The following is a 27,298-nucleotide window of genomic DNA, read 5'->3' as shown; positions in this document are numbered from 1 at the left end:
TTCTCATTACTTTGTGCTGGCACTCTTTTCAAAATCAGTAACAATTTGTAAAGCTGGAGGCAAAAATGCACTTTCTCAATTGTGTGGAGCTCAGGCAGATGTAAAGGGTAAGTGGTTGCTTTGCACATCGTGGCTGGAATCCAAACACTCACATCCATGTGCAGGTGGAAAGCACTTGTATGGGGAAGGACCAGCCAGTGGTAGGGCTCCAGACTTTAGAAGAGCTTCTTGGGAGAGCATTGTAAGGGAGAACTTGAAATCACCATGCTTTATGGAAGGTTGAACTTTGGGTCCCACTCTACATCTTATACATACCTGTATAAATGTGACAGATATGTTTGCAGACATTGCACAATCATCAGAGAGCTATGACTGGCCACAGCCACTTTCAGTTTTCAGACTGAAACCTAGCATCTCTTAACCCTGGACAGGTCTTTGAGCATTTAAAAGAGGTGTATGAAAGACAAAAATATATATTCTGATGTGAACCATACCCTAAAGCAGCCTTCCCCTAGCTTAGTGTCTTCCAGATGTTTTGCACCACAATTCCCACTAGTCCCAACACAGGGTTGGAGAAGGCTGCCCTAGAAATAAAAGTGCTTTTTGGTGTCAAGGCCTGAAATACAAAATAAGGTTTAAAGAACTCTTGAATCAAGCATTGTTTGTTTTTATTCCTGTGTTCATTTCATCAATGTCCATTAAAAAAAAAAAGTGCCAGTGACAGGTCGCTTAAGCTCAACTTTGTGAGTATTTGCAAGTATTTACATTTAATATTTACATTATTACATTCACATTTAATAATCATTAAATGATGAACAGCTGGCATGAATGCATGAAATACATATTATAAAGAACGATTTTGCAGATGAAGTTATTGGACACCTCCACAAAAGTTGTCTTTGAGCAAGTTTTACTCAAAAGTAAATCCATCTGAGTTGAGTGGGGATCTCTCATAAATGTAGCACTGCAGCTTTAATTGGTTTGAATGCACTTCAAAATGCAAAATTAACAAATGTGATGAGCAATGCAAAATTATTTTTTGAGCATGTGTGGAATTCATTGCAGTCAGATTTGTTATACTCACTTGAATTCCATATGAACCCTGATTAAAATTATTATATGGAAAGATAATAACACAGGATATAGGTGTGACAAGGACAGACAGTGGACTTCCCTGACTCTGTAGTAGTCAAAGAGAAGAAAACTCTGTAGAATTCATTTGCAATATTTCTGCAGATCAGTGTGTTTCAAGCCAGATTGATGATTGCAAATGGATTTGTGTGCCTTTTTAAATAATAGATCTGTTTTTGTTTTTGTTTTAATCATAGTTTGGAAAATGACAAGTTAAAGTTTTTTTTAATGTACAATACCAATTAGCCATTTTGGGGAGGAAATAAAGGCATGTGTTACAAGTTAAAGATGGCCAAGGGCTGAGTTAGGCTAGAGTAGCATAACAAACATGCCTACAGATGCTGAGAGAAGGGGTGGTCCAATGAACTTGGCAGCTAGATGAGTATATTGAATGAGGTTTTGAAGGTGGAGATGCCATGAAGACTTAATCATTCTAGAAGTAGAGCACAATTTTGTAAAAAGTGAAAAGAAATATTGAGAATGGCAATGTGGAATTCCTTTAGGATCTAAATGTTCATAGTTTTCACTTTTGCATTTGGTTTCTCCTTTCCAGAGAACAGCTGGCATAGCACTGTAGAAGCATTCCGCTTGTGTGATGGGAAATCGTCACGGAGGCCTCAGAAAATAAGCCACCTGGGACTGCAACCCCTTGCACTTGATCAACATCCTGAGTGCTAAATGTAGTTGTTGTCTCAGGAGACTAAAGCGTGGTGGACTAGCTAGTTTTCTGGACCAATGACAAGTTCTCTTAACATCTCTAAAAATGGTAGTGCTGAAAATCTGCTTTGTGAAAAATACGCTACTCAACATCTAAATCAGGCATAGGCAAACTCGGCCCTCCAGATGTTTTGGGACTACAACTCCCATCATCCCTAGCTAACAGGACCAGTGGCCAGGGATGGTGGGAATTGTAGTCCCAAAACATCTGGAGGGCCGAGTTTGGTTGTGCCTGATCTAAATACTAGAGCAGGTGTGGGGAACCTTTGGCTTTCCAGATGTTGTTGAACTCCCATTATCCTGATCATTGGCCATGCTTACCAGGGGCTAAGGGGAGTTGTAGTTCAGGAATGTCTGGAGAGCCAGATATTCACCATACCTGCTCTAGAGCAAACTCATTTTGAACCTCTCAAGCTCTGGTGATGCACTTTTAGATCTTCGAGAAATCATGTATCTTTAAGACATATTTGCCATTCAAATTTAAATCACTTTCAAATCTATTTAAATCACCCAGTTCCTGACAAGGTAAGCTCTGAGAAATGTAGTTCATGATGGTCACTATGAGCACAGGATGTTGGACAAGATGGGCCTTTGGCCTGATCCAGGAAGCTGTTCTTATGTGTTATGTTTCTTGTCTGCTATCATCACAACCACAACCCGTGTTTTGTCTGCCCAACCTAAATTGCATTGTTAATACTTAGGAAGATTATTCCTTGTAGAAGAGATCCTGAGAGGAGTCTTCTGCCTACATATCAGGCATGAAGACATGATGAATTTTCTTAAATATGTGACAGTGAAACACTGACAGTACTGCCACAAAGTCCAAGCAAAATCTATAGTTGTTTTTCTCATTTGGTTCTGTGGGAACTCTGAAATGTTTCTGGAGCTTTTTTTCATAGACATTCAATCATGGGGAGATATGATATCTTAGCTTTTCAGTGCCCATTCTAAAAATAGACACAGCTTAATGAAATTGCTAGCATTAAGGTTTCCAAGAGCACAGGCAAGATTCATTTGGCTGTGGAAGATCCATTTTCATGGCTTGGATTAATAGAAATAACGAGAGATAACAGACTCTAGAATGACACTTTCTTGCTAACCATCCTGAAACATCTGTCTTTCACTGTTGGTAGACATACTACTAAAGATGGGCCATTGGCTTGAGAAAGTCAGGCAATTCTTATTAAATACTAATAATTTATTTTAATGTATAACCATTTGAATATATGCTATGGGTACACTAATTTCACAGTGTTTCAGGTTTACCTATGGGAAATATTAGTTATATCCAATGGTGTCCATCAATGTTGATGAAATGTTCTTTGATCTAATGGAGGTTTCCATCAAGAGAATGGGGAGGAAGGTGATTTTTTTTGCCGATTCTCCTTCTCTCCTGCAGTTCCAACGCTATTCCAAAGAGTCCCCCAACCTTCTGGAGCAGATTTTGAGGGTCAGATAAAATACTTAATGCAACTCACTGTTGAACTGGAACTTACTCCCACAGGAGGCAGGGATGCCTACCAACTTGGATGGCTTTAAAAGAGGATTGGGCAAATTCATGGGGAGATCAACGACTACTAGGCACTATGGCATTTTCCATCTGCACTGTCAGATGAAATATGCCTCTAAATGTCAGCTGCTGGAAATGGCAAGTGAGCAGATTGCCGTTCTGCTTGTGTTCTGCCTGCCTTCAGGCATCTCTTGGCCACTGTGAGAACAGGACACTGGAGTAGATGGGCTAGTGGCCTGATGCAGCAGGCTTTTCTTAAGTTCTTAAGGCAAGCCATGGCATAGATACAGAATGGCCAGGGAGGAGCAAAGTCAATGCCCACCATGTCTCTCAGAGCCCACACATTCATACCCAGGCATAGTTTGGCATAGCGTAATTTGCAGGGCAGGGCATTGTAGGTTCAGAAGTTCATTCAGGCATTATTGTGTGTCTTTTTCTGAATCCTGAACAGAATGGAGAGAAATCTATATGCAGTGAGTTTGAGCTTTCCAAACTGTGTGTCGCGACACATTAGTGTGCCAGTGTGTCGCGCTTCTCTTGGGGCTGGAAAGGGGTTAGTTTAATCTCCGGTTTGCCAGCAAATTACTGTGTCTCAAAATGATGCATGTCTAAAAAGTGTGTCACCAACATGAAAAGTTTGGAAAGCTCTGTGTTACATAATGGATTAATAGCATATTTTTTATTTCTGCTGATTGAGCCCACTAAAAAGGGTTTAGTGTAATCATTCCTATTATTAATATTATTAATTTATTTATGCTTTGCCTTTTTCCTGGCGGGTCTCAAGATGGCTTACAGATAAAAATAAGAATTGCTTTCCTACTCTTATCCTTGTTTACTCAGAAGTACCCTATTCAATAGGAGTTATTCCCAGGTAGGTATGCATAGGATTGCAGACTTACCGTTACTCTTGATGTTTATAAAGAAAACATATAGGGGACAGTTCCACAAAATTAAGCAATTTCCATAGAATATATTTAAGCATACCATAACCACATTCCAATGTGATGCTACCGAAGTACACAATCCTGCTTACAATTAGGATAAATATGTTGCCATAGAATTAATATACTACCTATTGCCTCTACGCACAATATACTGCTGTATCTTTTGCACAGTTTTATGAGGGAATGTTTTTGATAATGACTCCCTGCTTGCATCAAGAGGTAAATAATAAATATGTTTTAAATGCCAGGACATATGAATGTGACTGCTTATTAATGAGCAGTTTGATCCTAATTGACTAAAATCACTGCTGTAATATAATAATCTTCTTAATGCTGGGGGTTGTTTCTGCCACAAACAGCCTGCGTTGACCAAGATGCTTTCTGGTCAGGGATGTCTGAAATTTCCTTTTGTATATCTAAAACTAGTGTTGTGAGTAATGTGCTGTTGTCTTAGATTCAGAATGCAAATATGTGTTTTAAAAGCACAGCCATTAGTAGGTAATCATTCAAGTGCAATCCTATGCTGATTTTGGTTCATTATAATGGTACCCATGCTCAGTGCCTCAACAATAAAACAAATCATTATGACATCTGATAATCATTCAGTAGATACATACTGCAGACCCTCCAAGTGTCCTTATTTTCCAGGGGCAGTTCCAGATTTACAGAGGCCGTCCCGGTTTCTATTTGATCCCGGAATGTCCCGCTTTTCCTTAGAACATCCCTATTTTCATCGGAGAAATGTTGGAGGGCATGGAGTTATGTGACTACCACCCCTCCCCCCGAGACAAGCAGATAAGTAACTATGCAAGCTTTAAAAGACATCTGAAGACAGCCCTGTATAGGGAGGTTTGTTAATGTTTTATGATGTTTTTATATATGTTGGAAGCCACCCAGCATGGCTGGGGCAACCTGGTCAGATGAGGGGGGTATAAACAATAAAATTATTATTATCATTGAATAGGGTGTCCCTATTTTCATCAGATAATTATTGGAGGGTATGATACTGTCACCCCATTGCATGGCTTACCAAAGCTGTTGTTGTCTTTGTGCCCTTAACTGTACAACTAGGCTCTAGTCTAGTACACATGCTCACAAAAGCATTTTATCTTAGTTAAACAGTAGCTTCTAAAATAGGTTGGATAATGAGCATGTCTCAGTCAGAGAACTTGGCACCACCCCAGGCTTCTTGATTGATTCACTTTTCCAGATAGAGAAGGTTCTTTTCTGTCAGAAAAGACCAGTTGATTGAGCACATGGAAAGCTTAACTCTTCCAGTGCAGGAATAATCCTTCTTTTCAGGGAGGAGCCCAGTTTTCATCTAGTAGAGTCTCTGGTTATCTAGCACCTCCGGCCAGCTTTAAAGTGGGCCTACTACTGCTACTATAATACTACTACTATTTATAATAATAATAAATTTATTATTTATACCCCATCTATCTGGCTGGGTTTCCCTGGCCACTCTGGGCATCTCCCAACAGAATATTAAAAAACTGATAAAACATCAAACATTAAAAACTTCCCTAAACCGAACTGCCTTCAGATGTCTTCTAAATGTCAGATAGTTGTTTATTTCCTTCTGATGGGGGGGGAGGGCTTTCCACAGGACAGGCGCCACTACCAAGAAGGCCCTCTGCCTGGTTCCCTGTAACCTCACTTTTTGCAGTGAGGGAACCGCCAGAAGGCCCTTGGCACTGGACCTCAGTGTCTGGGCTGAACGATGGGGGTGGAGACGCTCCTTCAGGTATACTGAGCTGAGGCCGTTTAGGACTTTAAAGATCAGCACCACCGCTTTGAATTGTGCTTTGAAACGTACTGGGCGCCAATGTCAGAGCAGTGTGCCCTGACACAGAGCAGGGGTTTTGTTTCACAGCAGCCTGTAGCAGATGTAACAATATACCTTAGCTTTATATGTGAGAATTCAATGCAATGGGGCTTACTGCCTTCAGCTTGGACTCTTTTAATGCCACTGAGTAGGCAATGCAATCCAAATTCAGGTTTGTAACTGAAATATTCAGTGTCATCTTCAGACAGATCACCATTGGCTACAACAGAATATAAAGCATTCGATCACACAAATACACACTGGAATGAATGTAACAGTTTGAGTGTTAGGAGTTTGCCACACAGCATTCCATAGATTGCACACCAAATATTATACAATATACTAGTTCCAAACAGACATGAAAGCACAGATGTTGGAGCTGTAGTATATGGGAATGATAAAGAATAAAAAGTCTCTATAAGATGCACCGGACCATAAGACGCACCTAGTTTTTGGAGGAGGAAAACAAGAAAAAAATATTCTGAATCCCAGAAGCCAGAACAGCAAGAGGGATCACTGCGCAGCGAAAGCAGCGATCCCTCCTGCTGTTGTGGCTTCTGGGATAGCTGCGCAGCCTGCATTCACGCCATAAGACGCACACACATTTCCCCTTACTTTTTAGGAGGGAAAAAGTGAGTCTTACAGAGCAAAAAATACTGTAATTGTCAATGGCCCAAAGTAAGTGAGGAGTTGGTTATACATACCAGTTTTGTCCATATTAGATTAGTAGCTAAATGTGACTTATCTTCTCTTTTTATTACCCAAAGCTCTGCACATAGCAATAATTTTAAAAATGAAATATGATTGAACTATATGCTTTATGAAAGAGTAATTACTGCACTATTATGCACTTTAGTAAGTAAATAGAAGCATGCCTTGTCTTTGCATGTTCCTATTAGTAGAACATAGATATGTTTTGTTTTTTAAATACATCTTCAGTTAACCAGGTCAGGATTAGTTCAGACCCTGAAAAAGGACATGCATGAGTGTGTGAAATAGGCTAAACTGGTAGGTGTAAGTGAAGAACTTGTAAACAACACATTTGCCTTCAAATTCTATATTTGAGGGGGAAATGCCTAGAATTTCTTTCATGTTGCTGTCCAGGTTAAATAGTACAATGCTGGAATCTCATGTTCCAAGGTATTTGCACAATGTTTTTTGATTTGTGAAAAATAATAAAAGCATTCCAGTAATGTAACCTTGTTTCTCCCTGTTACTTTCCTGCAATTGTTTCTCAAACTGATCTGTTAGAAGGATTCAAGAGCTGCTGCTTTGTTTGCCTTCCATGCCACGCCTCTCCAAACTTGCTCAAATGGAAACACAGGTAGTGGCAGGAGCTGTGAAGCACTGCTTAAATGCTGACAGCAGCTCCATGAAAAGCAGGATGCTGAAGGGAAAGTAGCAGGGAACTAATAAGTGAAAGGGAACAGAGGATGAAGGAATCAAAAGAAGAAAAATTTAACAGAAAAATGAAAGTGAAGGTAGGAGAAAAACTGGATTGGCTGCAAGTAGAACTAGAGGGAAGAGCAATTCTGGATTGTTAAACCCTGTGGGTGAGCCAGAAAGAGGCATTATAGGATAGCGTAGGTGGGTGAAAGGAACTACACTACCGGCATTATGGCACTAAGGCATTATGACGGGTCTAAGTAGTACGTAACTACACAGGACAGAAAAGGGGTCTTGTTATGGGGGGGGGGGAATGTCCAAGCCCCAGGGCCGGATTTAGGTCTGATGAGGCCCTAAGCTACTGAAGGTAATGGGGCCCTTTATATGTCCAGCTGTCTTTTGTCACTTTTTTGTGTGTGTTGAATATATGCTATATGGTAATTTATGGATCTACCGGTAATCTAAAACCATTTTTTATTTGCGCATAACAAATAGGAGCCTATACAACACAAAACACTGTTGCTGTATATGTTATTTTACAGTATTGTTTTTATCTCATATTTTGGAAAATGTACATCCATTCCCTTAAATTTTTTGGTGGGGCCCCAAGAGAGTGGGGCCCTAAGCTATAGCTTGCTTAGCTTGTACGTAAATCAGGCACTGCCAAGCCCTAGTATTGTGTATGGAACTAAGCATAGGTCCTGGGTGCCTGAGCATCCACAAACTTCCCCATGAAGGGGCCAGGCACCCACGAATTTTGGCGCCAGGGCCATTCACCTGCATGGCACCCACGGCCCTGGCACCCAGGTTGCCGGGCCATGTTGGCACTCCTGCAACTAAGGCTGCCATTTCATGTTCGCCTACTGTGGAGCGAATTCAGCGATCCATCGCATGCCCTGAGCACATCCAGGACGCCAGAGCGCAAGGCAAGTTGGTTGTTGCAACTGCTAGGAGAGCTCCTGTGAGCAACTTGCTCGGATGAGGGCTAGAATTTTAAGTGGAGAAGCGTCGGTCAGCGCTGCTCCTCCTCACACCACCCGCGGGTGACCGCGTCCCAGCGGGGGCTCGCGCTCTCTTCCCCCGCGCGATACCGAGCGCACTACGCGGCTCTTCTACCTACGTTTCCCACCCGCCAATCCCGAACGCGCGCCTTTCCCGCCGCCTCCAACCGGCATGCGCGCGGCTCTGGGGCTGTAAGGCCGGGAACCGATAACGGCGGAGCCGGCTCGCTCTCTTCGCCCTCCTCCTGGAGTACCTTACCTGAAACCACGCTAGTGCTCACGCCCCTTGGCTGAAAAAAGCGCCGCCGCTCCCTTCCCCTCGAGTTGTTCCCCGGGCCCGCCACGTCGCCTTGCTTTTCCGTTGGGGTGCTTTCTGTTTTTCTGACTCTGGGTTCTCCTTGCTGTGCTGCTGCGATGGCGCCTCTTACAAGTTACTCCAGCGGGCCTTTGTTGTTGGCGTCGCCGCCGCTGCTGCTGTTTCTCTCGTTTTCCAGAGTTCGAGGTGGGGTGGGGTGTGAGGTAGGGTGAGGGGGTTCAATGCATTTCGGTAGTACCCCGCCTCGTTCAGACTGTTGGCATATCTGCCAGACGAGCTGCCGGCCTCTTGTGTTGTTTTGGAAAGCTAAGCGCAAGAAGGCCACTTTCTGTGTATGGACTGAGAGGCCAGTTACTTCAAAACCTGTAAATTTAGGGCATTAAAAGTTAAGGGTGTCCTTTTCTTGTTGCCTTCAAAACTTCATAAAACAGCAAACTGTCAAACGCTGAGGGTAAATGTTGCTGCATACAACTTATCTTCAGATAAAAGGATTATACTTTAATTCTTGAAAAACTGAAGGTCATGGTATGGCAATAATAAATAGTTGTTGGGGCCAATCAAAAGGTTACCGGCAAGGTTTCAAATGAGCTAGGATATTTGTTGGGGATGTGCCATGAATGCAACCCAGATTGGAGGAAGACAACATGGACTTTGTATGAATCTACAAAATTATTTATTAGCTTCATCTACTCAAGATCCCTCAAGAATACAACACATTCACACAGGCTCTGCAGGGATATAATTATAAAAGGTAGTTGCTCTAACTAGATGGCCAGTCTGCTCACACAAAGGAATGGATAGAGCTGGCCAGTGATGGAAGATTCACATTGCTCCTTGGCCTTCTGAGCTTTTTGCCCCCAAATGGCCCTACGATTTTTATACTTTAAGAATATTGCCTCTTGGTAACATGCCATATTGGTTCATCTTCCAGCCCTACTTTAAGTAAATAGACATAACTGTCCTAAAATATGGTATTATTCCAAGGAAAGTTCGGCAGTGTCATCTTTCTGGGAATGCTCCTTAATCTGCTATTTGAAGTCCTGTTTATTTAAAATAGCCACCATTAATTGGACCTGTTCCCTCTTTGCATCCTTTGCACAGAGCTCCCTCTGACTCCTGTTAGTCATTAGATGGTGGTAGCAGGTGTGCCACCCATATGGTTCTCACAAGTCTGTTTAGATGAAAAGGCAACCACTTGCGGTATTTGCCATGTGAGTAGCAGGTGGTAAATAAGGCTTCCATCTGAACCTCACTTACCTACAAGCAAGCCCCTTAAAATTCGAGAGAGCTTACATCTGAAGAGACATAGTTATGATTACTCTATAAGTCTTAATGGTGCCAGTCTTCTTCCAGCTGTCCTCTGCACATGAACTCCCAGAATCGATTGGAACATGGTCCTATAGATCCCAGTAGAGGAAAATGTCATAAAGATTTATGAATTATCCAGAGTTCTGCACTACAATGAACCTTGTTTTCTCTCCCATAGCTTCAGAACTTCCTCTGAATTTTTATTTCCAGGTGATTGCTCCTATCTGTATGTAACCAATGCTAGCCTAAGGACTGGGAGTCCAAGAGACAGCTATCCTACTGGGACTGTTTTGCAGTACCGTTGTATCCCAGGTTATGAGCCTATTCCTGGACAGAATCTTTCTATTACATGTCTTGCTGATTCAAAATGGTCAGTAGAAAATCCTAGGTTTTGTCGAGGTAAGTTTCACTTAATTTTCTGAATATCTAAAACTGTTGAACAGCCACCTTAGATCAGACCAGTTATGTCAGTAACTTGCTTATGAACTGGAGGAGGTCCAAACAGTGCAGAAAGTTAGGAAATAATAAAGGAGGCTTTTCTTTTGTAGAACATTGGAGACTTAAATCAGGGAAATGAAATAGCATGTTTGAATGAACCCCAAAGTTTGCAGAAGTACCAGATGTTTAAAAGGGAACAAAGGGGGCAAAACAGCCCAGTGAAGCTTCGCTGCCTTAAACCTTAGGCAGGAGCTCCAGCTGGTCTTGCTGCACCCCCACACACAGGCATGACGTGGCAGCTCCCATAACCTCTTGGGCAAGAGTGGTGTCTAGCACACTTCCCTGTGCCTCTGAGCCTTCAGACTTCTTCCTGGCTCCAAGCAGAGTATCGCAGCAGTGTGTGCCTTGTGTAGGTGCAATAAATTGCAGTACATACGCAAGCTTCTTTCTAATCTTAAGAGGCTTTAATGAACAGCATAGCAGCCATCCTCCCGGTTCATCAGCCAAGCCACACCTTAGTACGCTAGACAATACACAGAACTGTTTAACCCTGTAAGTTCTGATTCTCCTCACAGAACATACCTGATGGACTGTCCTTCCTGGGAGGCTTTTAAGCAGAGGTTGGATGGCCATCTGTCATGTATGATATAGTTGAGATTCCTGCATTTTAGGGTGTTGGACTTGATGACCCTTAAGTCACACTATACACTATAATATTGTGAAGGTGAGAGGTACCAACACTGTCACCTCTTCTCCAAAAGTAGGTGAGGAGGATGTATTGGAGGTTCTCACCTTAAATAATGACTAGAAGCTGCCCCGGCCTGATTTTTCTCCACCATGGCAGATGAATAGTATGCTTACAAAACTACTGTACTTAAAAGTATAACTCTTAAAATTATTTGAACAAATATACCTTTGTTTTACCTATTGTCATAAATACAGGGGTGTGGGAGTACTATTACAACTTTATAGTAAACAAAATAGAGTTTTTAATGATCTCAGATGTCAACGTTTTGATACTGGATAGTGTCAGCAGCAACAGTCCAAAAACTACCAGTAAAACTGGTTATTGAATTATCCTTTAATGAATATAGTATTTCCAAGGACACTTTCAGACTGTCTCTATATTGTAGGAGGGATTCAATTAAATACCAACAAATTCAGGTAGCACAGTTGACATGTATTTGGTTCTCTTGTGCACCAAATCTGATTTAAAAAAAAAATTGGACATTTTGCAGTAAAGAATGCGACAGGGAATTGCACTGGAGATACTGAGATAATTTTTTTGATACAATGTCGTATAACCTCTCCCCAAACAAATCAGGATGACTGCTCAAACAGATCATCTGGAAGTGGCCTTGGTGTCTGTAGTGTACCCTTTTTATTTTATTTTTAAAGAAATCAAGGCTTCATGTGCTAATGCTTGTTTTGATTTTCCTGTTAGGAAGGCGATGTCCTACTATAAATTTAGAGAATGGCAGAATAATAAAATCAAGAGACTTGCGGCTAGGTGATGAAATAACTCTAGGCTGTAATGAGGGGTGAGTTGTAGGTTGCCTTGTACCTACTTTGCTTTGTTTAGAACTCCTGGGAGGGGCTCATGACAGACATATATTAATTGTTAAAATATTAGGCTAGATTTTTGACATTAATTCTTATCTAGTTGTGTTGTTATTATACTCCAAATAAATTAATAAACACAAATAAGCAGCACCTAAGAATAGGTCTACCATTTCTGGTTGATTTGGTAACTGAGCAACGGCAAGCTCTGGCTTCTGAGAAATGTGTATTCAGGTCTTTCATTTGGTTATTTCTCAGTGTGTAGAACTGTCTTTCAATGCTGGCATCTGGATGTATTTCCACTCACTGATGAAATCCCCAGTTCTTTCCCTGGCTCCTTTTACTCCTTGCAGCCCTTAATTAAGTGCACTGCTGCTTCAAGCAAGTCCACGGTTCTCTGTTCATTTCTCTAAAAATAAAATAAAATAAATATGCTAGAATAACTATATTAGAGGGTTTTCATATGCCCCTCTAACTTTCCGTTCTCTCCAGCAAAATAGACATAATAATATTTTGCAGAGTTCATGTGATCCACACTTTCTCAACCACAGCTCTGCCCCCTATGATATGGTGTGATAATCATGGATTTTATCTACAATTGTGTTCTACAATCCCTTCTCTCCAGCAAAGTAGACACAATAATATTTTGTGTAATCCACACTACACCCAGCAATATGGTGTAATAATAGTGGATTTTGTTTATAATCGCTTTGGGAAAGTAATTTCCTTAACGGCAATAAACTCAAGTGGGGTGGGATGGCATTTTTAATGACATAAGGTCTGTTGGGAAGATCATGAATTCCTGCCTTTACTGCTCACCTTTGTTTTTGAGGTCACACACTACTCCCCATCATAGCTGAATGTCAATCCTGGATTAGATACTTGAATTGTGTTTCAAGTACTTCACCTTGAATTGAGGAAGTCCACTATGATGAAATTTGAAAGCCTAGGTTGCTGCTTACAAAGGCACTATGTCCAAGCTACTGGCGTTTTTATGTTGGTATCACTTTTTCTGGGCACTCTTTAACAAAGAGATAATTCCTGTATCTGGAATTAAATTAAATTGCTAGCTTGTCTCAACCTCGACTGAGAGCACCCAGAGAATGGGCTTTTTCAGTTGCCCCACCTTTAGAATCCTCTCCCCAGGAAGTTTCCCCTGGTCTCATTTTCACATTGTTTTAGCAGCAAGTGAAGACCGCTTTACCCGGTCTCATTCAGTGTTGTTTGAACTGGCTTCAATCCTACTGTTATTATATTCTTGCTGCTGTGTTGTTTGTAACTGCTTTTGAACTGGTGGTGGTTGATTTTATTTTTTTCTGTTTATGTCAACTTAGCACAGTGGTGACTCTGTAGAATGGGATATAGTCTAAATAAAGCAAGTGTACTAGATAAGAAATATGCTCTATCTGCACACTTTATGTCCCGTGCATTAAAATACAAGATTTGTCTTTCTCTTTAGGTACAGAATAGTAGGCATAAATACTCTTCGATGTAGGCTTATAAACAACAACGTTAATTGGAATAGAGACCTTCCACTTTGCCAACGTAAGATGAGCTAGTTTGAATTTATTAAGTGTGAGCTCAATGTGTTACTGTGTTACTTTGTTTATTGCAAAAGTGTAACCAATATACAGAGTTCAAGATATTTTCTGATCATGTACCATATACACACCGTCATGGTTGTTGCCAACTAGCTGACTTCACCTACAGCTTTCCCCAGAGCAGGAAATTGGTGTTCTGAAATAACCCATTTGTTTGCAAAATGACACATACTGTAGTTGGGAGCTGATGGAATTGGTATTAGATCAAGGAGAAGTCGTGTGCATAAGGAATTGCTGAAGTCATTCAAACCGTTGCCATTCCCTACAAATGGATATATTGTTAATCAGGAACCCTACAGAGCCTGTCCATTAAGCCACTTTTCAACGTTTCTTGGAACAGAAACGATTTCTTCCGTTTAATTTAGCATTTAAGTTTTAGTGGAAGCATCTTTGCTTCATTGTTCTTATTAAGACAAGAGAATCTAAGGGAGTAAAGCAGTGCAAATAGAACATGTGCATTGCACTAATCCCACATTGTGCTCACTGAGCCACTGGTGAAAGGGGTTAGTTTGGGGAGCACCAGAAGGTCATCATCTCTGTGGTTTTTCATATGGGAGCAGGGGAGAGAATCATGTATACCACCTTGAACTCATTGGAGGAAAGGTGAGATAAAAATATAATATGAAATGAAACGAATTAATTAATTTGGCTACAGCAGATTCCATAATGCTTCAACATTTTTTTACCTATTTTTTGGGCTCACCTTTTGGCCTGAGTGCTTAATACTTAACAATGGCCTCTGAGGAGCCTGAATTTGAATCATCCATTGGTTGCCCTATATAACTTGTGGGGACTTACATACTCTTGGAATTACGAGTTTCACCTGTGGAGGGATTGGGGAGCAATTGGGTCAGATCCCCCTGAATTACTGGAAACCTCCTGGAACATCATTTGCCTTTTCATCTAAAGCAGTCTCTTCTGGGCCTCTTTACATACCTTTCAAGTGGTTTTCTGCATGCGGAGGTTCTCTCCCTGCTCCCAGTGGTTTTCAGTGGTTCATCCTTTATTACATCATTTAAAAATACTTTTTATTAATTAAAAAACTATGGAATTCAGCAAATTTATTTGACCTACAAGCAAATATGGTTGATAAAGTGACTTAGGGCATTCATATACTCTCATTGCTTTCCCTTGGTATAATAGGGTCCTTGTTTTTGTAACCTTTCCTTGTCTGACCATTCTGTCTATGGTATATACAGTTTTAGTCACTTCCTTTCATGCATTCACATACCTGTGGTTTATCTATTTTGGTTTTATGTCATGTATGAATTTGTTCGACAGCGATATGAAATTGTATATGGACTATGTATATTGTCATTAAATTCCATTTGATACCCTGCATTTTGGGTTCAGCCTTTATTATTTTTCTGTGCACAGCTGTGAAGGCAGCCCTGTCTCCATAGGCATGCATGAGGGGAAATAAAGGCTAATAGTAAGGAAGCTGAGGCCACAGCCGCCGCCCCCGAGCATTCCTTGCTCTGAAGGTGGCACTGGCGCTTTGACAGCTCCCTCTGTGAAGCTTCAAGGCTAGCTTGCTTCACAGAAGATCTAGTTTGCTTTTGAGGAGGTTGTAATACCTACACACCTAATACCTAAAGTCCACTTTAGTTCAGTGTTTGGGTGACAGCTAAAATGGATGCTCAGGCCTTGAATTATGAGAAGATTACTTCATAAAGTAGAACATCTTTTCCATGAAAATAACTTTAGTCCAAATACAATGCTAACAGAGATGCTTTTACAGTTGTCGTCCTACTGAACGCTTAATGTTGCTTTTGATCCCCAGGAATCCCCTGTTTCCCCCCTCCTAAGATTGCCAATGGTCAACACAGTGAGTCAATCGATAAACATTATGACTATGGCACAACAGTGACGTACACTTGTAATGCTTATTACTCACTTATTGGAAGCCCTACTATTACATGTTTAGTGGCTGCAGATGGTGTGAACGGAGAGTGGCGTCCAGCTGCACCTGAATGTAAAGGTGATGGAAACTAATGTTTGGTACCTTTCCTGTACTATGTTAATGTCCTTTGTGAACAGTGGCAGGAAAAAAGTAAATCCTTCTTGGAATTTGCTAACTTTGCAGTCTGCTAAGCACTATGCTGCTGCTGTTCAGCCTGTGAGGTTTTCAGTGGGACTGCAAGTGATTCAGTGTGGGAGATGCCCACACTGCACTGCCCCCTCAATGAGTTGCTTGTTTTAACCTGAGTCATTTTCAGAGGAGCTTATGGTCTGGTCCAATTAAAATAATCACTATTATGTCCCACTGAGAACAAAGGAACCTAGATTTGGTTGTGAGCTATGTATTTGATTAAATTCATTTGGACTTAATCATTGCCTTTAGGTTGTTTTGCTCAGGGTGCTAGGAAGAATAAAAACAATATAAATATAATGTTTCCTGCAATAAATGGAGGAGTATTAAGTAGTAATTGTTATCCTTTATAGATTTAGATTTGTTTGGCTTTCTACATTCTAAGAGCTATCTGTGCAGGAACTTTGAGAATGCCTGTCTCTGAAGTAGTTTATAGACCTGTAGAAATTTAGTTGGATTGAAATTATATATTTTAATCAGCTTAATTAGTTATCTGAAGTCACCAGAAGTGTGTCAACCTATCCATAAAATAAAATAAAATAAAATAAACCCCAAACAGGTGTGCTAAGAATTTACTTCCAAACCACCCCTTAATGGTTCATGCCTAGGTGAAGAAATAACACCTTAAAGCAAAATGCAACCAAGAGAGCTATACAAGCTCAGCATCTGGTAGGGACCCAGTTTATTAGAGGAACCATTGCAGTAGGGAAGCCTCTCTAAACCAAAACCACCAGTTAGGAGAACTGCTTCAAAGGCACATTCTACCAAAGCTTTTACAAGATTTTCCAAACACAATACATTATTAGCCAATAACACTCATACGTAAAGAGAGGTCACAGGTCTTGCTCCTCTATATTATCTTCTTTCATTCATTATCTTGAGTACCCCCATACTCTGGAGCCTCAGGAATCATATTTCATCCACTTATCGTCCATCTTCCATGACAACCAGACCATTAAAATGTCCTTAACATACCATTCCTGTAGCTTCCCATGTTTTGGAAGACTCAAGGTAAGAGCAGCCTATATTCTAAACATCCTAAACATTTGTGCTGATAAACTATGCAAACAATTTTTGAGAGAGAAATATATAGGAAATTTGTAGTTCAGAGGTTCACATTAAGGTATCAAGAATACAGGAATTGAACCATTCATTGATACATAGCTTTTACATAGAGAATAAATGCAAAATAAACATACAGTGGTACCTTGGTTCTCAAACTTAATCCGTTCTGGAAGTCTGTTCCAAAACCAAGGCACGCTTTCCCATAGAAAGTAATGCAAAATGGATTAATCTGTTCCAGACTTTTAAAAACAACCCTTAAAACAGCAATTTAACATGAATTTTGCTATCTAACGAAACCATTGATCCATAAAATGAAAGCAATATTCAACATACTGTACTATAAAATAAATAAGGCAGTACAGTGGAACCTTGGGTTACATACGCTTCAGGTTATATACGCTTCAGGTTACAGACTCCGCTAACCCAGAAATAGTGCTTCAGGTTAAGACCTTTGCTTCAGGATGAGAACAGAAATCATGCTCCGGCGGAAGCGGGAGGCCCCATTAGCTAAAGTGGTGCTTCAGGTTAAGAACAGTTTCAAGTTAAGTACGGACCTCCGGAACGAATTAAGTACTTAACCTGAGGTACCACTGTATTGTAGATGATAAAAAAATGTTTTTTTAAAAAAATTCTTACCTGCACTGATGATAGTCATTGTTTGTATGTGGTGGAGGGGTTATCCATTTCCATAGTCACACAATCAATCAGTAGCTAAACTGGGTTCCACACAATCACAAAAACAAATTAACTGAAAAAGCCACAACAAAAACACAAAATAAATAGCAAAAACAAAACCGCCTAATTTAATCCGTTTTGGAAGTCCATTTGACTTCCAAAATGTTCGAAAACCAAGGCGCAGCTTCTGATTAGTACAGGGGCCCTGGAAACAATAGCTGACAGCCACATCGGACGTTTGGCTTCCAAAAAACGTTCGACGACCAGAACACTTCCGGGTTTTCGGCATTTGAGAACCAAGGCGTTTGCGTACCAAGGTGTTTGAGAACCAAGGTACCACTGCAATTATAACAAGTGGCTAAAGAAAAAAAAATCTATCACCGGCATGGCTAATTATATTCCCTTTTTGCCAGAGTTGGGAGGTTTACAAGTTTAAAGTCCCTGCTGCTTCTTTGGTAGAACATTGGTCTGGTTTGCATAGAACACTAGCCCATGATACAACAAACCACAAGTAAAATTCGAATTTTTCCACAGACAAATAAGCAAACCTTTGTTTTGTTTTCCGGGCACTCTTCCTTCCTATCATTGCAGTTTGGCGACTGTCTGAGGTGGGATGGCTAAACAAGCCACGGTTAAGAAAAGGGTGCTGGGTGCACCTGTAATGCAAAACCACAATTTAAATTTTATATGCTAACATCAGACTGTAGTTTATTGGCAATAGTTAAGTCCTTGTGCAAGCTTTAGCAAGCCATAGTTTAAATAACAAGTATATTTCTAAATGCCGTTCTTTTCAGTGGTCGTATGCCGTAGACCTGACATAAAAAATGGAAGAATAACAACAGCGTATAAGCCTGCGTACACCTATAGAGATCGTATAATATCTGCATGTAATCGAGGATATACTATGGTGGGGAATGACAGTAGTATATGTGGGGCTAACAATGCCTGGCAACCTCCTATTCCAACATGTGTTAGGCGTAAGTATCTTCCTACACTTAAATGGGTTCCTTGGGAGGAATCACAGGGTATAAATTCAATAAATAAATGTCCATAGAAAACGGGAGATACGTAGCCACTCCAGCAACATATCTCTATTTCCTCACATCCAGAAACGCAAGAAGGGCTTTTACTCTTGCTAGAAGCTCGGTCTTGCCCTCACCAGTTCTGGAAGGCTTCTATAGAAGAATCCTGTACGCACAGAGACTTTGCGCCTGCCCATTAGGGGAAATAAGAAGCCCTGAACATATACATTTTTTTAGATGTCCTTTTTATGTTGAGATATGTAGAGACACTATTGATCCATTGCTGAAGAGGCTCGCCGATCATTCAGACAAGTCTAAACTTAATTCTCTCCTCTTAGGCAAAGATCACAAGACAACCTGGCTGGTAGCCAGATTCTGTGCCCAGATCATCCTCTAGAATAAAATAGCTCACTAGGGAAATGCTGAAGTTGCCCTTTGGGTCAATTTTTTTATGGTAGCCCAAATCTCAGTTGTATGGGTGTATGTATATATCTCAATTTTAACTCATGAGTTATTGCTGCAATCTGCTCCGATTGTATATTTTATCTTTATGAACGCTGTTTTTATTGTGTTATGTTACGGGAGCTGGTCTTTGACTGTAATAAAATCTAATCCAATAAATAAATGTCAGAGCTATTGTGTTGCACTTTAAAGCAGATCATCCTTATTTCTTTGCCCCCTCTCTTTTCTGCTAGAATCCACCACCACTGTTGCCACCATCCGTCCAAATGGAAGTACCAAAAAAACAACTTCTAGCAGACGTGAGTTAGAAAAATGTGACTTAAATATGAGATATTAAAGTCAGGATTATCTTACTCCATGTATGCTAATAGGATATATAAGATTTCATAATTAAACCTCTTGGTGGCAGCATGGATGGGGCTCTTTTGTTTTCCTGACTTCTTGGGTCACAGCCACTTACCAAGATGGGGGAGGAGTGAGGAGAGGGGATTACTGCATCTGGTGGACCTCACACCTCCTCATCCAGTAACAATCCATGATATTGGTTAGTGATTTCGCCCTTTCACCACCTGCTCCACCTGTCTGGGCCAGTGACTCACTCGTTGTTCCTGCTGGGGCAGGAAGACCAAGGGGCAGAAGGAATTTTCTCCTTCATCCCCACCCCCTGCCATATTGACCCACAAAAGAAAGCCCAACTTTTGAAGTGCAGTCTTCCTTCTTTTGTTGGTGGCAGCAATGTGGGCATGGCAGTGACTTCTTCCTGGGCCACTTGCTTGCTTTGCTCACTTCACCAGCCTACTCAGACATTTCTGTCTTTTGTTCTGTCCTGTCTTCCGCATCAGTGGTAGCATCAGTAATGGTAATCCTTGACTGCCCACGTGCACTCTGTTACCTGCCCAATGATGGACAAGTACCAGAGGAAAAATGCAGATAAAATGAGATGTTGAAGAAAAGTTGGCCTATAAAAAAATCAAAATATAAGTAATATCAGATTATTATTATTATTATTATTATTATTATTTTAAAAAACTATTTTAACTTTCTAAAGCTGATTCCAGAGACTGAGACCATAGAGGACCTGGTGTCCTGAGACGATATGGCACCCTATACGGACCATTCTGACTCCTAATTTTGAAAGAACACATGAATGCAGAGCAATCAGCACTTGAAAGTTGATATAAATCTCTTTACACAGCTCGTCCAACCACTGGAGGTGGTGGTGGTGGTGGTGGTGGAGGAGGAGGAGGAGATGAAGGAGGAGGAGGAGATGAAGGAGGAGATGGAGGAGGAGGAGTAGATGATGGAGGAGGAGGAGACGATGGCCTAAACCCAGAAAACGGTAAACAATTGCTTTTCACTGTTATGAGTTGATGTATTTCAATAAATGGAGAGTGACCAAGGAGTAAGCTTATGGATAGAACCAGAGTGGAGGAAATGGACCCTTGTCAAGAACTGGGGGGGTGCTGTGGTGTTTGTTATTGTAATTATCTGTATTTTTAATAGGTCTCTCTCTCTCTCTCTCTCTCTCTCTCTCTCTCACACACACACACACACACAGAGAGAGAGAGAGAGAGAGAGAGAGAGAGAGAGAGAGAGAGAGAGAGAGAATTTAATTGTTTTTACATGACTTTTTAAAGCTGTTACCATTGGCAGAATCCGAGACCAGGGAGAAGAGTCGGTGGAGGAAGATTGGAAGAAATTTAAAGACTATTTACAGAAACATTGTAAAATTAATGAATGTTAGAAGGATGTTGGAATGAAGTTATGTGGTTTTAGTAGAAATGTTATAAAGGTTTAGGAAAAATCAGTCTGTTAATTGGTGAAAGGAGGGAAAGTATAGTTACACTAATATTAAGATAAATTACAGGACAAAAATTGGGAAAGATGGAAAGGATTTGCTGAATTAGTTAACCGAACTAGAATACAAAAAAGGGAGGTGTGAGGAGGTCAAGGAAACAAGTAAATGAAAGATAAGTTATGGGAAGATTTGCTGTGTTTTTTAATTGTTTGTATTTTTCTGTTTTTCTCTTTTTTCTTTCATTTTTACTTATTGTGATGTGTTGTTTTGTTTTTGTTTAATATGGTGTTTTTATTTTTGCTTTTTGTAACCCTTAAAACTTTAATAAATATTACTTTTTTTTAAAAAAAAAAGCTGTTACCATTTTATCTATAAGTTGCCTTGACTCCCTGTCTGGGAAAAACGCATGATATAAATAAATATAAAAATAACACACACCCCTCTTTTGTATAGGACCTACAAACAAACCACTGACAACTCCCCTCTTTTTTTATAGGACCAGGTCCACAGACAACGCTTCCTCCAGACGATATAGGTACAGCGGAAAGGTGGTAGTGACAGCAAATTTATAAGCTTGTTTTTAGATTCGGTATAACACTTCTAATGAGTGTGGTAGCTTTTTAAAATCAGGAAATGGTTTTGAGCTGAGAATGGGAAGTTGCCTTCCACCCAGACAGTTGGTAGCTTGCTAAATATTGTCAACTCAGACTGGTAGCAAGTCTCCAGGTTTTCAGCAGCGGACATCCTGGGCGCTACCTGGAGATGCTGGGCAGTGAACCTGGGACCTTCCATATATAAATATTCATTCTTATGTATTTATCTGTCTTGTGAGTACCCTTCCTCTGCATTGCGGAGGACTCATTAATCTGATCCGCCCCCCTGAGACTTAATGGAATTTGATGGGTTCTTCTGGAGTATTTTGTAGTAGGCAGCCAACAGTCCTCCTGAGACCTTAATCTCACATTGGAATAGGGAGCCACATAATTGCCCCTGTACAGTATGCCTTCTCTGGCACTGTTGAGCCCACTTTGCTGCCTGGCTTTCTGCGGTACTTGCAGCAGTGAAGCAGGCTGGATGACAACTAGAATGCAGGAGATGTAAGGCTCCATATGAAGTTAACCATTCACATGTTGGAGTGTATGGCAGTGAAAGCTACAAAGGCTTATTTTCCTGTCTTGTTATTGGCATGTACAGCCCTGAACAACCTGGAACCAGGGAACACCTTACCTTGTATACTGCTGCCTGGACACTTTGACCCTCAGGAGATACACTCTCAGTAGTGCCATGTTCTGCTGAGGTTCATCTTATGTCTAATAAGACCAGGGGCTTTAGTGTGGCAGCATCTTCCCTTTGGATTCCGCTTCAAGTGAACATCAGGCAGCCATCTTGTCATTTAGGCAACTGCTTAAAGCTTGCCTATTCACTCAGCCTTTCCTTGGAAGGTGATTCAGCTGTGTTGCTATATTAACTTTGTCTACAGATTTGTGATACATTTTGTATTTGTTTTAAGGGTGTAAGACACTTAAAAATACATTTGTATGCTCAGACTTTTCTGACTAAATATTATTCTGCTTAAATTCTATATATATCTCTGACATAGTTTATTGTTTGCTGCTGATTTTATTTTAGTTTGTTTATATTTTAATACCTACTAAAATGTTTAACATGTTTAACATTTTAGTATTGGATTTTATTCTATAAACTGCTTTGGGATGTTTGGAAGGGAAGAGGCTTAAATAAGTAATTAGAATGTGTGTGAATTATTTAAAAGTGGGAAACCCATTTCTTGGTTCCAGTGAAATACCTCTATATTCAGTCTTCCATTGTGTACTGTAGTAGATTATTTCCAGTTATTAGTTGTACTATATTTTATTCAGTATGTGACACACACAAATGCATACAGGCATAGAAAAAGAAAGAGCACACTACGATCTGCCACAATTACATTGCTTCAAATTTTAGCTCACACTTTTTATTTACTTCTTTTCTAGAATCTGACAACACCGCAACAATTATTATCGGTAAGCAATTACAGAGCAAGTTACTTCGCTGCTATTGTACTTTCATGCCTTGTAGTAATGTGTGTTTCCTTTACCTTTTACTCCAGTTTTGGTTTAAATGTTTAAGATGTTGATTCTTTTTCAAATATGCTTAGGGTGCAAACTTTTCTCCAAGATCTGCTGTTTATTTATTTCTTTGGTGAGGCCAGCTCTGCTTCCTCCCCTATCTTTGCTCCTGTAATGTACATAGCTGTCTCCAAATTCAGCACAGACTTCCCCCATGCTGTGACTTCTAATGTTCTTGCACCTGGGTGTGACGGGGGCTTTTAAAAAAATCCTCAGGAGTAAGGGTGTCTTGAGCTCAGGCATGCCAACTCCAGGGGGCCTAGTGTTGAGGTGGCTGTGTGTGTGAGACACATCGCAGGGCTAATGGCCAGCTCCTTCAGAGTGCTTGGTCTCCTCCGCTGCACGTGCATGACACGCGATACGTGTGACATCACACGCATGCTGGGCCCCCTCAATCTTGGGGGCAACCTGGTGACTCTGCTTCAGCTTCACACACTGCTTGGGTTGGAGAGTTGCTCTTTGATTGTCATTAGGGCCACTAAGTCTGCAGACATCTGTTAGGGGCAGGAAGAACTCGTTGCTGCAATCAATCTCTGAGGACAACTGCACATCTGCCCCAAAAGGGGGTAACTGCAGATGTACAGTGGACTCGCTGCTCAAGGTATATATGTGCCAAGTAACTCATCCACCCGAGTGCTTTAATGTCCATTGAGCATTACAAGGTAAGAAGAAGAAGAAGAGTTTGGATTTGATATCCCGCCTTTCACTCCCTTTAAGGAGTCTCAAAGTGGCTAACCATCTCCTTTCCCTTCCTCCCCCACAACAAACACTCTGTGAGGTGAGCGGGACTGAGAGACTTCAAAGAAGTGTGACTAGCCCAAGGTCACCCAGCAGTTGCATGTGGATGAGTGGAGACGTGAACCCGGTTCCCCAGATTACGTGTCTATCGCTCTTAACCACTACACCACACTGGCTCTAAACAACTTGTCTTGTGACTTCTATTGATACTATTGCTTTTCCTCAACACAAAAATCATTACTTTGTCTTATTAATTGGTACTACGGCATATCACTGGATTTATTTCTTTTTTCCCTTCAAGGATTGGTCCTGGCTATTTTAGTTGTGCCTTGTCTAATTGTTGCATTTTGGAAATACAGATCGTCCATGAAAACTAGGTGAGCCAGCCCAAGAGCAGCTGTCCCTGATTCTCTGTTGCCTTCTTGGTTGCTGAGTGAGCTACCATATGCTTCTTGACTTCACTTTGCCTTCTACTTTGCTCACACTTTCCGCATACATGTGCTTAGTGTTCAGAAAGGGCTTGCACATTTTTTGTTGAACAGTTGCACTAATCTGCTACCACAGAATAAAAGCACAGTAAATTTTCTAGAATGGGTAGTCAGTATTTTATCCAATTTGGTGTTCTGATGTGACAGAAATGGTCTGTCTCCATTTACATCAGCTGTCCATCCTAATGCTAACTTCACAATGACTATTCTGGCCCTGAAAATCTTGAAATCTGCTATTAAATAAAGTTATAAAACATTCTGTATTATACTGGGGCCACCAAGGGTACTTGCAGTTTGTGGTTATTACTTTCAGAAATAGTAAGCAGAGGCGGAGCTAGCTGCTCCAGGACCCGGAGTGGCCCGCAGGGGTGGGGCTAGCCACCCGTGGAGGTGCGCCTGCAGCAGGGAGTGTCCCAAGGGGGGTGTACGCTGGCAGCAGTGCACGTCCCATGGGGGTGCCACCCATGGCGATGTCACCCCCCTCAGGGATGACACCAGGGGTGGGCTGTACCCACCTTTCTCCGCTACTGATAGTAGGAAAATGGATTTGTTGAATAGTTCTGTCTAAAGGCAGTAATGTTTTGTTTTGATTTTCCCCCTAGAAGAATCTGGGCCAATGCTATAATCATTCCAAACCAACAATTTGCAGCAATAACTTATTTTGCACATTTCTCTCGCATGGCTTTTCTTTCTTTATTTGTATCCAGGGCTTTCCATTTTTGTTGTAGCATTGTATGCATGATTTTACTGTTTAGATATGATGCATATATCTTCCCATCGCTTTGTGAGTGCTAATTAAGCTGTTTCCATAGATTAATACAGAAATTATTTACTCATTATGAATATCCAGTGCAATAATTTCTGACCCATGTAGGTTACCTGTCTTTTAAGTCTTCTGTGGGATTCAGATTTGATACCAAAGCATGCTGATTGTTTTGTCAAAGGCAAGAGTTCTGTTTTATGCAGAGGCAATAACAACCCCAGTAGAGAAAAGGGCAGGCTCATCTAAGAGGAATCTGTTAGTAGTTACTATTTTCTATAGTTAATGTGTTAGTCTCCCACTCTTATATCTGTTTTGCTTATATAATCCTAATTCACGTCATCTGCTTTACTTCTAATATCCTGCAGTTGCCAACAATCAGTGCATTACTTCTGAAACTTCTGAAATTTATTTTCCTGCCCAAGAAGCAACAGCATGGCTACTGTTTCAGTGTGAAAGTTACTTACAATACTTTTAAAATTTGAATAACATGAAGTGGAATGCTGATGTATTTGTGTGTTGCTTTTTTCCTTCCTGGCAGGAAAACAAAACAAAATGATATAATGTTTGGAACATAGGTATTAATTTCAAATATTTTATTTTATTTTTACAGAGTACCCGAAGCTCCTTCTAGTCCTGCTCAATTTGACAAGTCGGTATCAAAATCTGGATTGGAAGCCAAAGGTTCTCAATTGAACAAGGTTTCTTCAGTAAACATGTAATCCAGCACCCTTCCAGTTGATCCTAACAGTTCTAATTTTTATAACAGGAAATGAGAATTAAGGGAAGGACTATGTGAAAAGTCAAAGCCTTTTTCATTAAGAACTGGCCATCCAGCTACTTGAAGCATGAAGCAGTACTGGGCCCCAACACAACTCTCATCATTTGCTCTTACCTTTTTCATAGAACTGGGTTTCAGCTTCCCTTGAAGAATGTCTCTTTAAGTGCCTTAATCAAATACAGAGCCAAGCAGAACTGATTGTGTATCTACCCTGGCAAGGTGCATTATTATTTCTTCAAACCTTGTAAAGATGTAATGGGTTCTGTGTAGGAAATGTGAAATGTTACCATTTGTTTCCTAGAATCTTGTTCATCTCATGAAACGGAGGGGGCAAGTGCAGTTGTTAAAATTTACCAAACTTTTGACTTCTTCAAGACTTTCTCATGCATAATTCTAAAAGCTGCCTTGATTTTCTTACAGGATTTTCAAAAGTGTAAACAACAGTAATATGTGCCTAATATGATATGTGCCTTTGTGTGTGTGTGTGTGTGTGTGTGTGCGCGCGCGTGTGTGCGCGCCTATACACACACACACACACATATATGGTCATAGGCAAACAAAAGCTCTGCATCCTTAACCGAAAAATCCAGGAACACTTTTACAACACTTTAATTTCAGTGGGAACAAGTTAAGTAAAATAACTCTCCCATTAAAATCAATTAGAGTGAAAAGTGCAGTGCTTCAAATAGCTGAATTAAAGCTTGCTATATTCATGAAGGTATTTTGTTTGTTATGCACTGTTTTTTTAAATCTAATTGTGCATCTTTATTTATTTAAATTGAATTAATATGTATAGAGAAGAAAAGTTGTTTATCTTAGAATGCGTGCAAATAAATTGAAATGTTGAATAAAAGACATTAAGTATTATCACTAGATTTTCTACTCCCAATGTGATTATGCAGTACAGCTTGGGTTGATATAGCTAATGCTACATAGCTGTTTCAAATCGCTTTCTGGCTATGCATAGATACACAATGCAGTGAAGATACAGTGGTACCTCAGGTTACAGACACTTCAGGTTACAGACTCTGCTAGCCCATAATTCGTACCTCAGGTTAAGAACTTTGCTTCAGGATGCGAACAGAAATTGTGCGGCGGTGGCAGCAGGAGGCCCCATTAGCTAAAATGGTAACTCAGGTTAAGAACAGTTTCAGGTTAAAAATGGACCTCCAGAACGAATTAAGTTCTTAACCCAAGGTACCACTGTAGATGTTTGTGGGCGGGTATTTAACTTCTCCTTTACAGCACCTAGCCAAGCATTTTGTGAACTCTTTTTTCTTATGCAAAGCCTCATGCGATGGTGCCTTGAACAGAAGTGAGTGTTCTCAGTATCTCAGGTGGGCCCTAGTATCTCAAGTGTTGCTGCTGATCAATGCTAGGTCGGTGAATGGCAAAACAGCCATCGAGGAGTTGATCTGGGATGAGCATACTGGCCTGCCTTGTGTTACAGAGACCTGGTTGGATGAACTGGCAGGTAAGTAACCTCTCAGCTTTGGCCACTAGAATTATCTGTACAGCAGGAGGCAAAATCAGTGCGGTGGGGAAGCAGAGCTG

At 40.7% G+C, this 27,298-nt stretch overlaps 2 protein-coding genes across 14 annotated transcripts in view; both read left to right on the top strand.

Moving 5' to 3' along the window:
* The window catches only part of PFKFB2 (6-phosphofructo-2-kinase/fructose-2,6-biphosphatase 2), a 38,813-nt gene extending 31,488 nt beyond the window's left edge, over nucleotides 1-7,325 (top strand). For all 3 annotated transcript variants that reach the window (XM_081916390.1, XM_081916388.1, XM_081916386.1), the window contains one exon: nucleotides 1,685-7,325. In XM_081916390.1, the coding sequence (XP_081772516.1) occupies nucleotides 1,685-1,708 (24 nt within the window). In that variant the 3' untranslated portion in view covers nucleotides 1,709-7,325. The remainder of the gene's footprint in view (nucleotides 1-1,684) is intronic.
* Nucleotides 7,326-8,605: 1,280 nt separating this feature from the next.
* LOC309372099 (C4b-binding protein alpha chain-like) lies at nucleotides 8,606-26,608 on the top strand. Of its 11 annotated transcripts, none has more exons than XM_081915353.1 (12): nucleotides 8,606-9,016; nucleotides 10,349-10,537; nucleotides 12,021-12,117; nucleotides 13,596-13,681; nucleotides 15,521-15,718; nucleotides 18,364-18,546; nucleotides 19,287-19,352; nucleotides 20,249-20,392; nucleotides 21,348-21,386; nucleotides 22,843-22,872; nucleotides 24,017-24,092; nucleotides 25,577-26,608. In XM_081915353.1, the coding sequence occupies exons 1-12, from the start codon at nucleotides 8,929-8,931 to the stop codon at nucleotides 25,683-25,685; spliced, it is 1,305 nt and encodes a 434-aa protein (XP_081771479.1). In that variant the 5' UTR covers nucleotides 8,606-8,928; the 3' UTR covers nucleotides 25,686-26,608. The 11 variants fall into 11 exon arrangements, 9 of the variants coding, with proteins under 9 accessions (XP_081771479.1, XP_081771481.1, XP_081771480.1 ...); XR_014169405.1 differs by lacking the exon at nucleotides 8,606-9,016 and adding an exon at nucleotides 9,053-9,581 and having other exon boundaries at nucleotides 21,354-21,399; nucleotides 25,577-25,595; XR_014169406.1 differs by lacking the exon at nucleotides 8,606-9,016 and adding an exon at nucleotides 9,053-9,581 and having other exon boundaries at nucleotides 21,348-21,399; nucleotides 25,577-25,595.
* Nucleotides 26,609-27,298: the final 690 nt, after the last annotated feature.

The sequence above is a fragment of the Podarcis melisellensis genome (genome assembly GCF_964234715.1).
Source record: "Podarcis melisellensis genome assembly, chromosome: 6".
Lineage (NCBI taxonomy): Eukaryota > Metazoa > Chordata > Lepidosauria > Squamata > Lacertidae > Podarcis > Podarcis melisellensis.
This window is presented reverse-complemented; position numbering and strand designations above follow the sequence as displayed.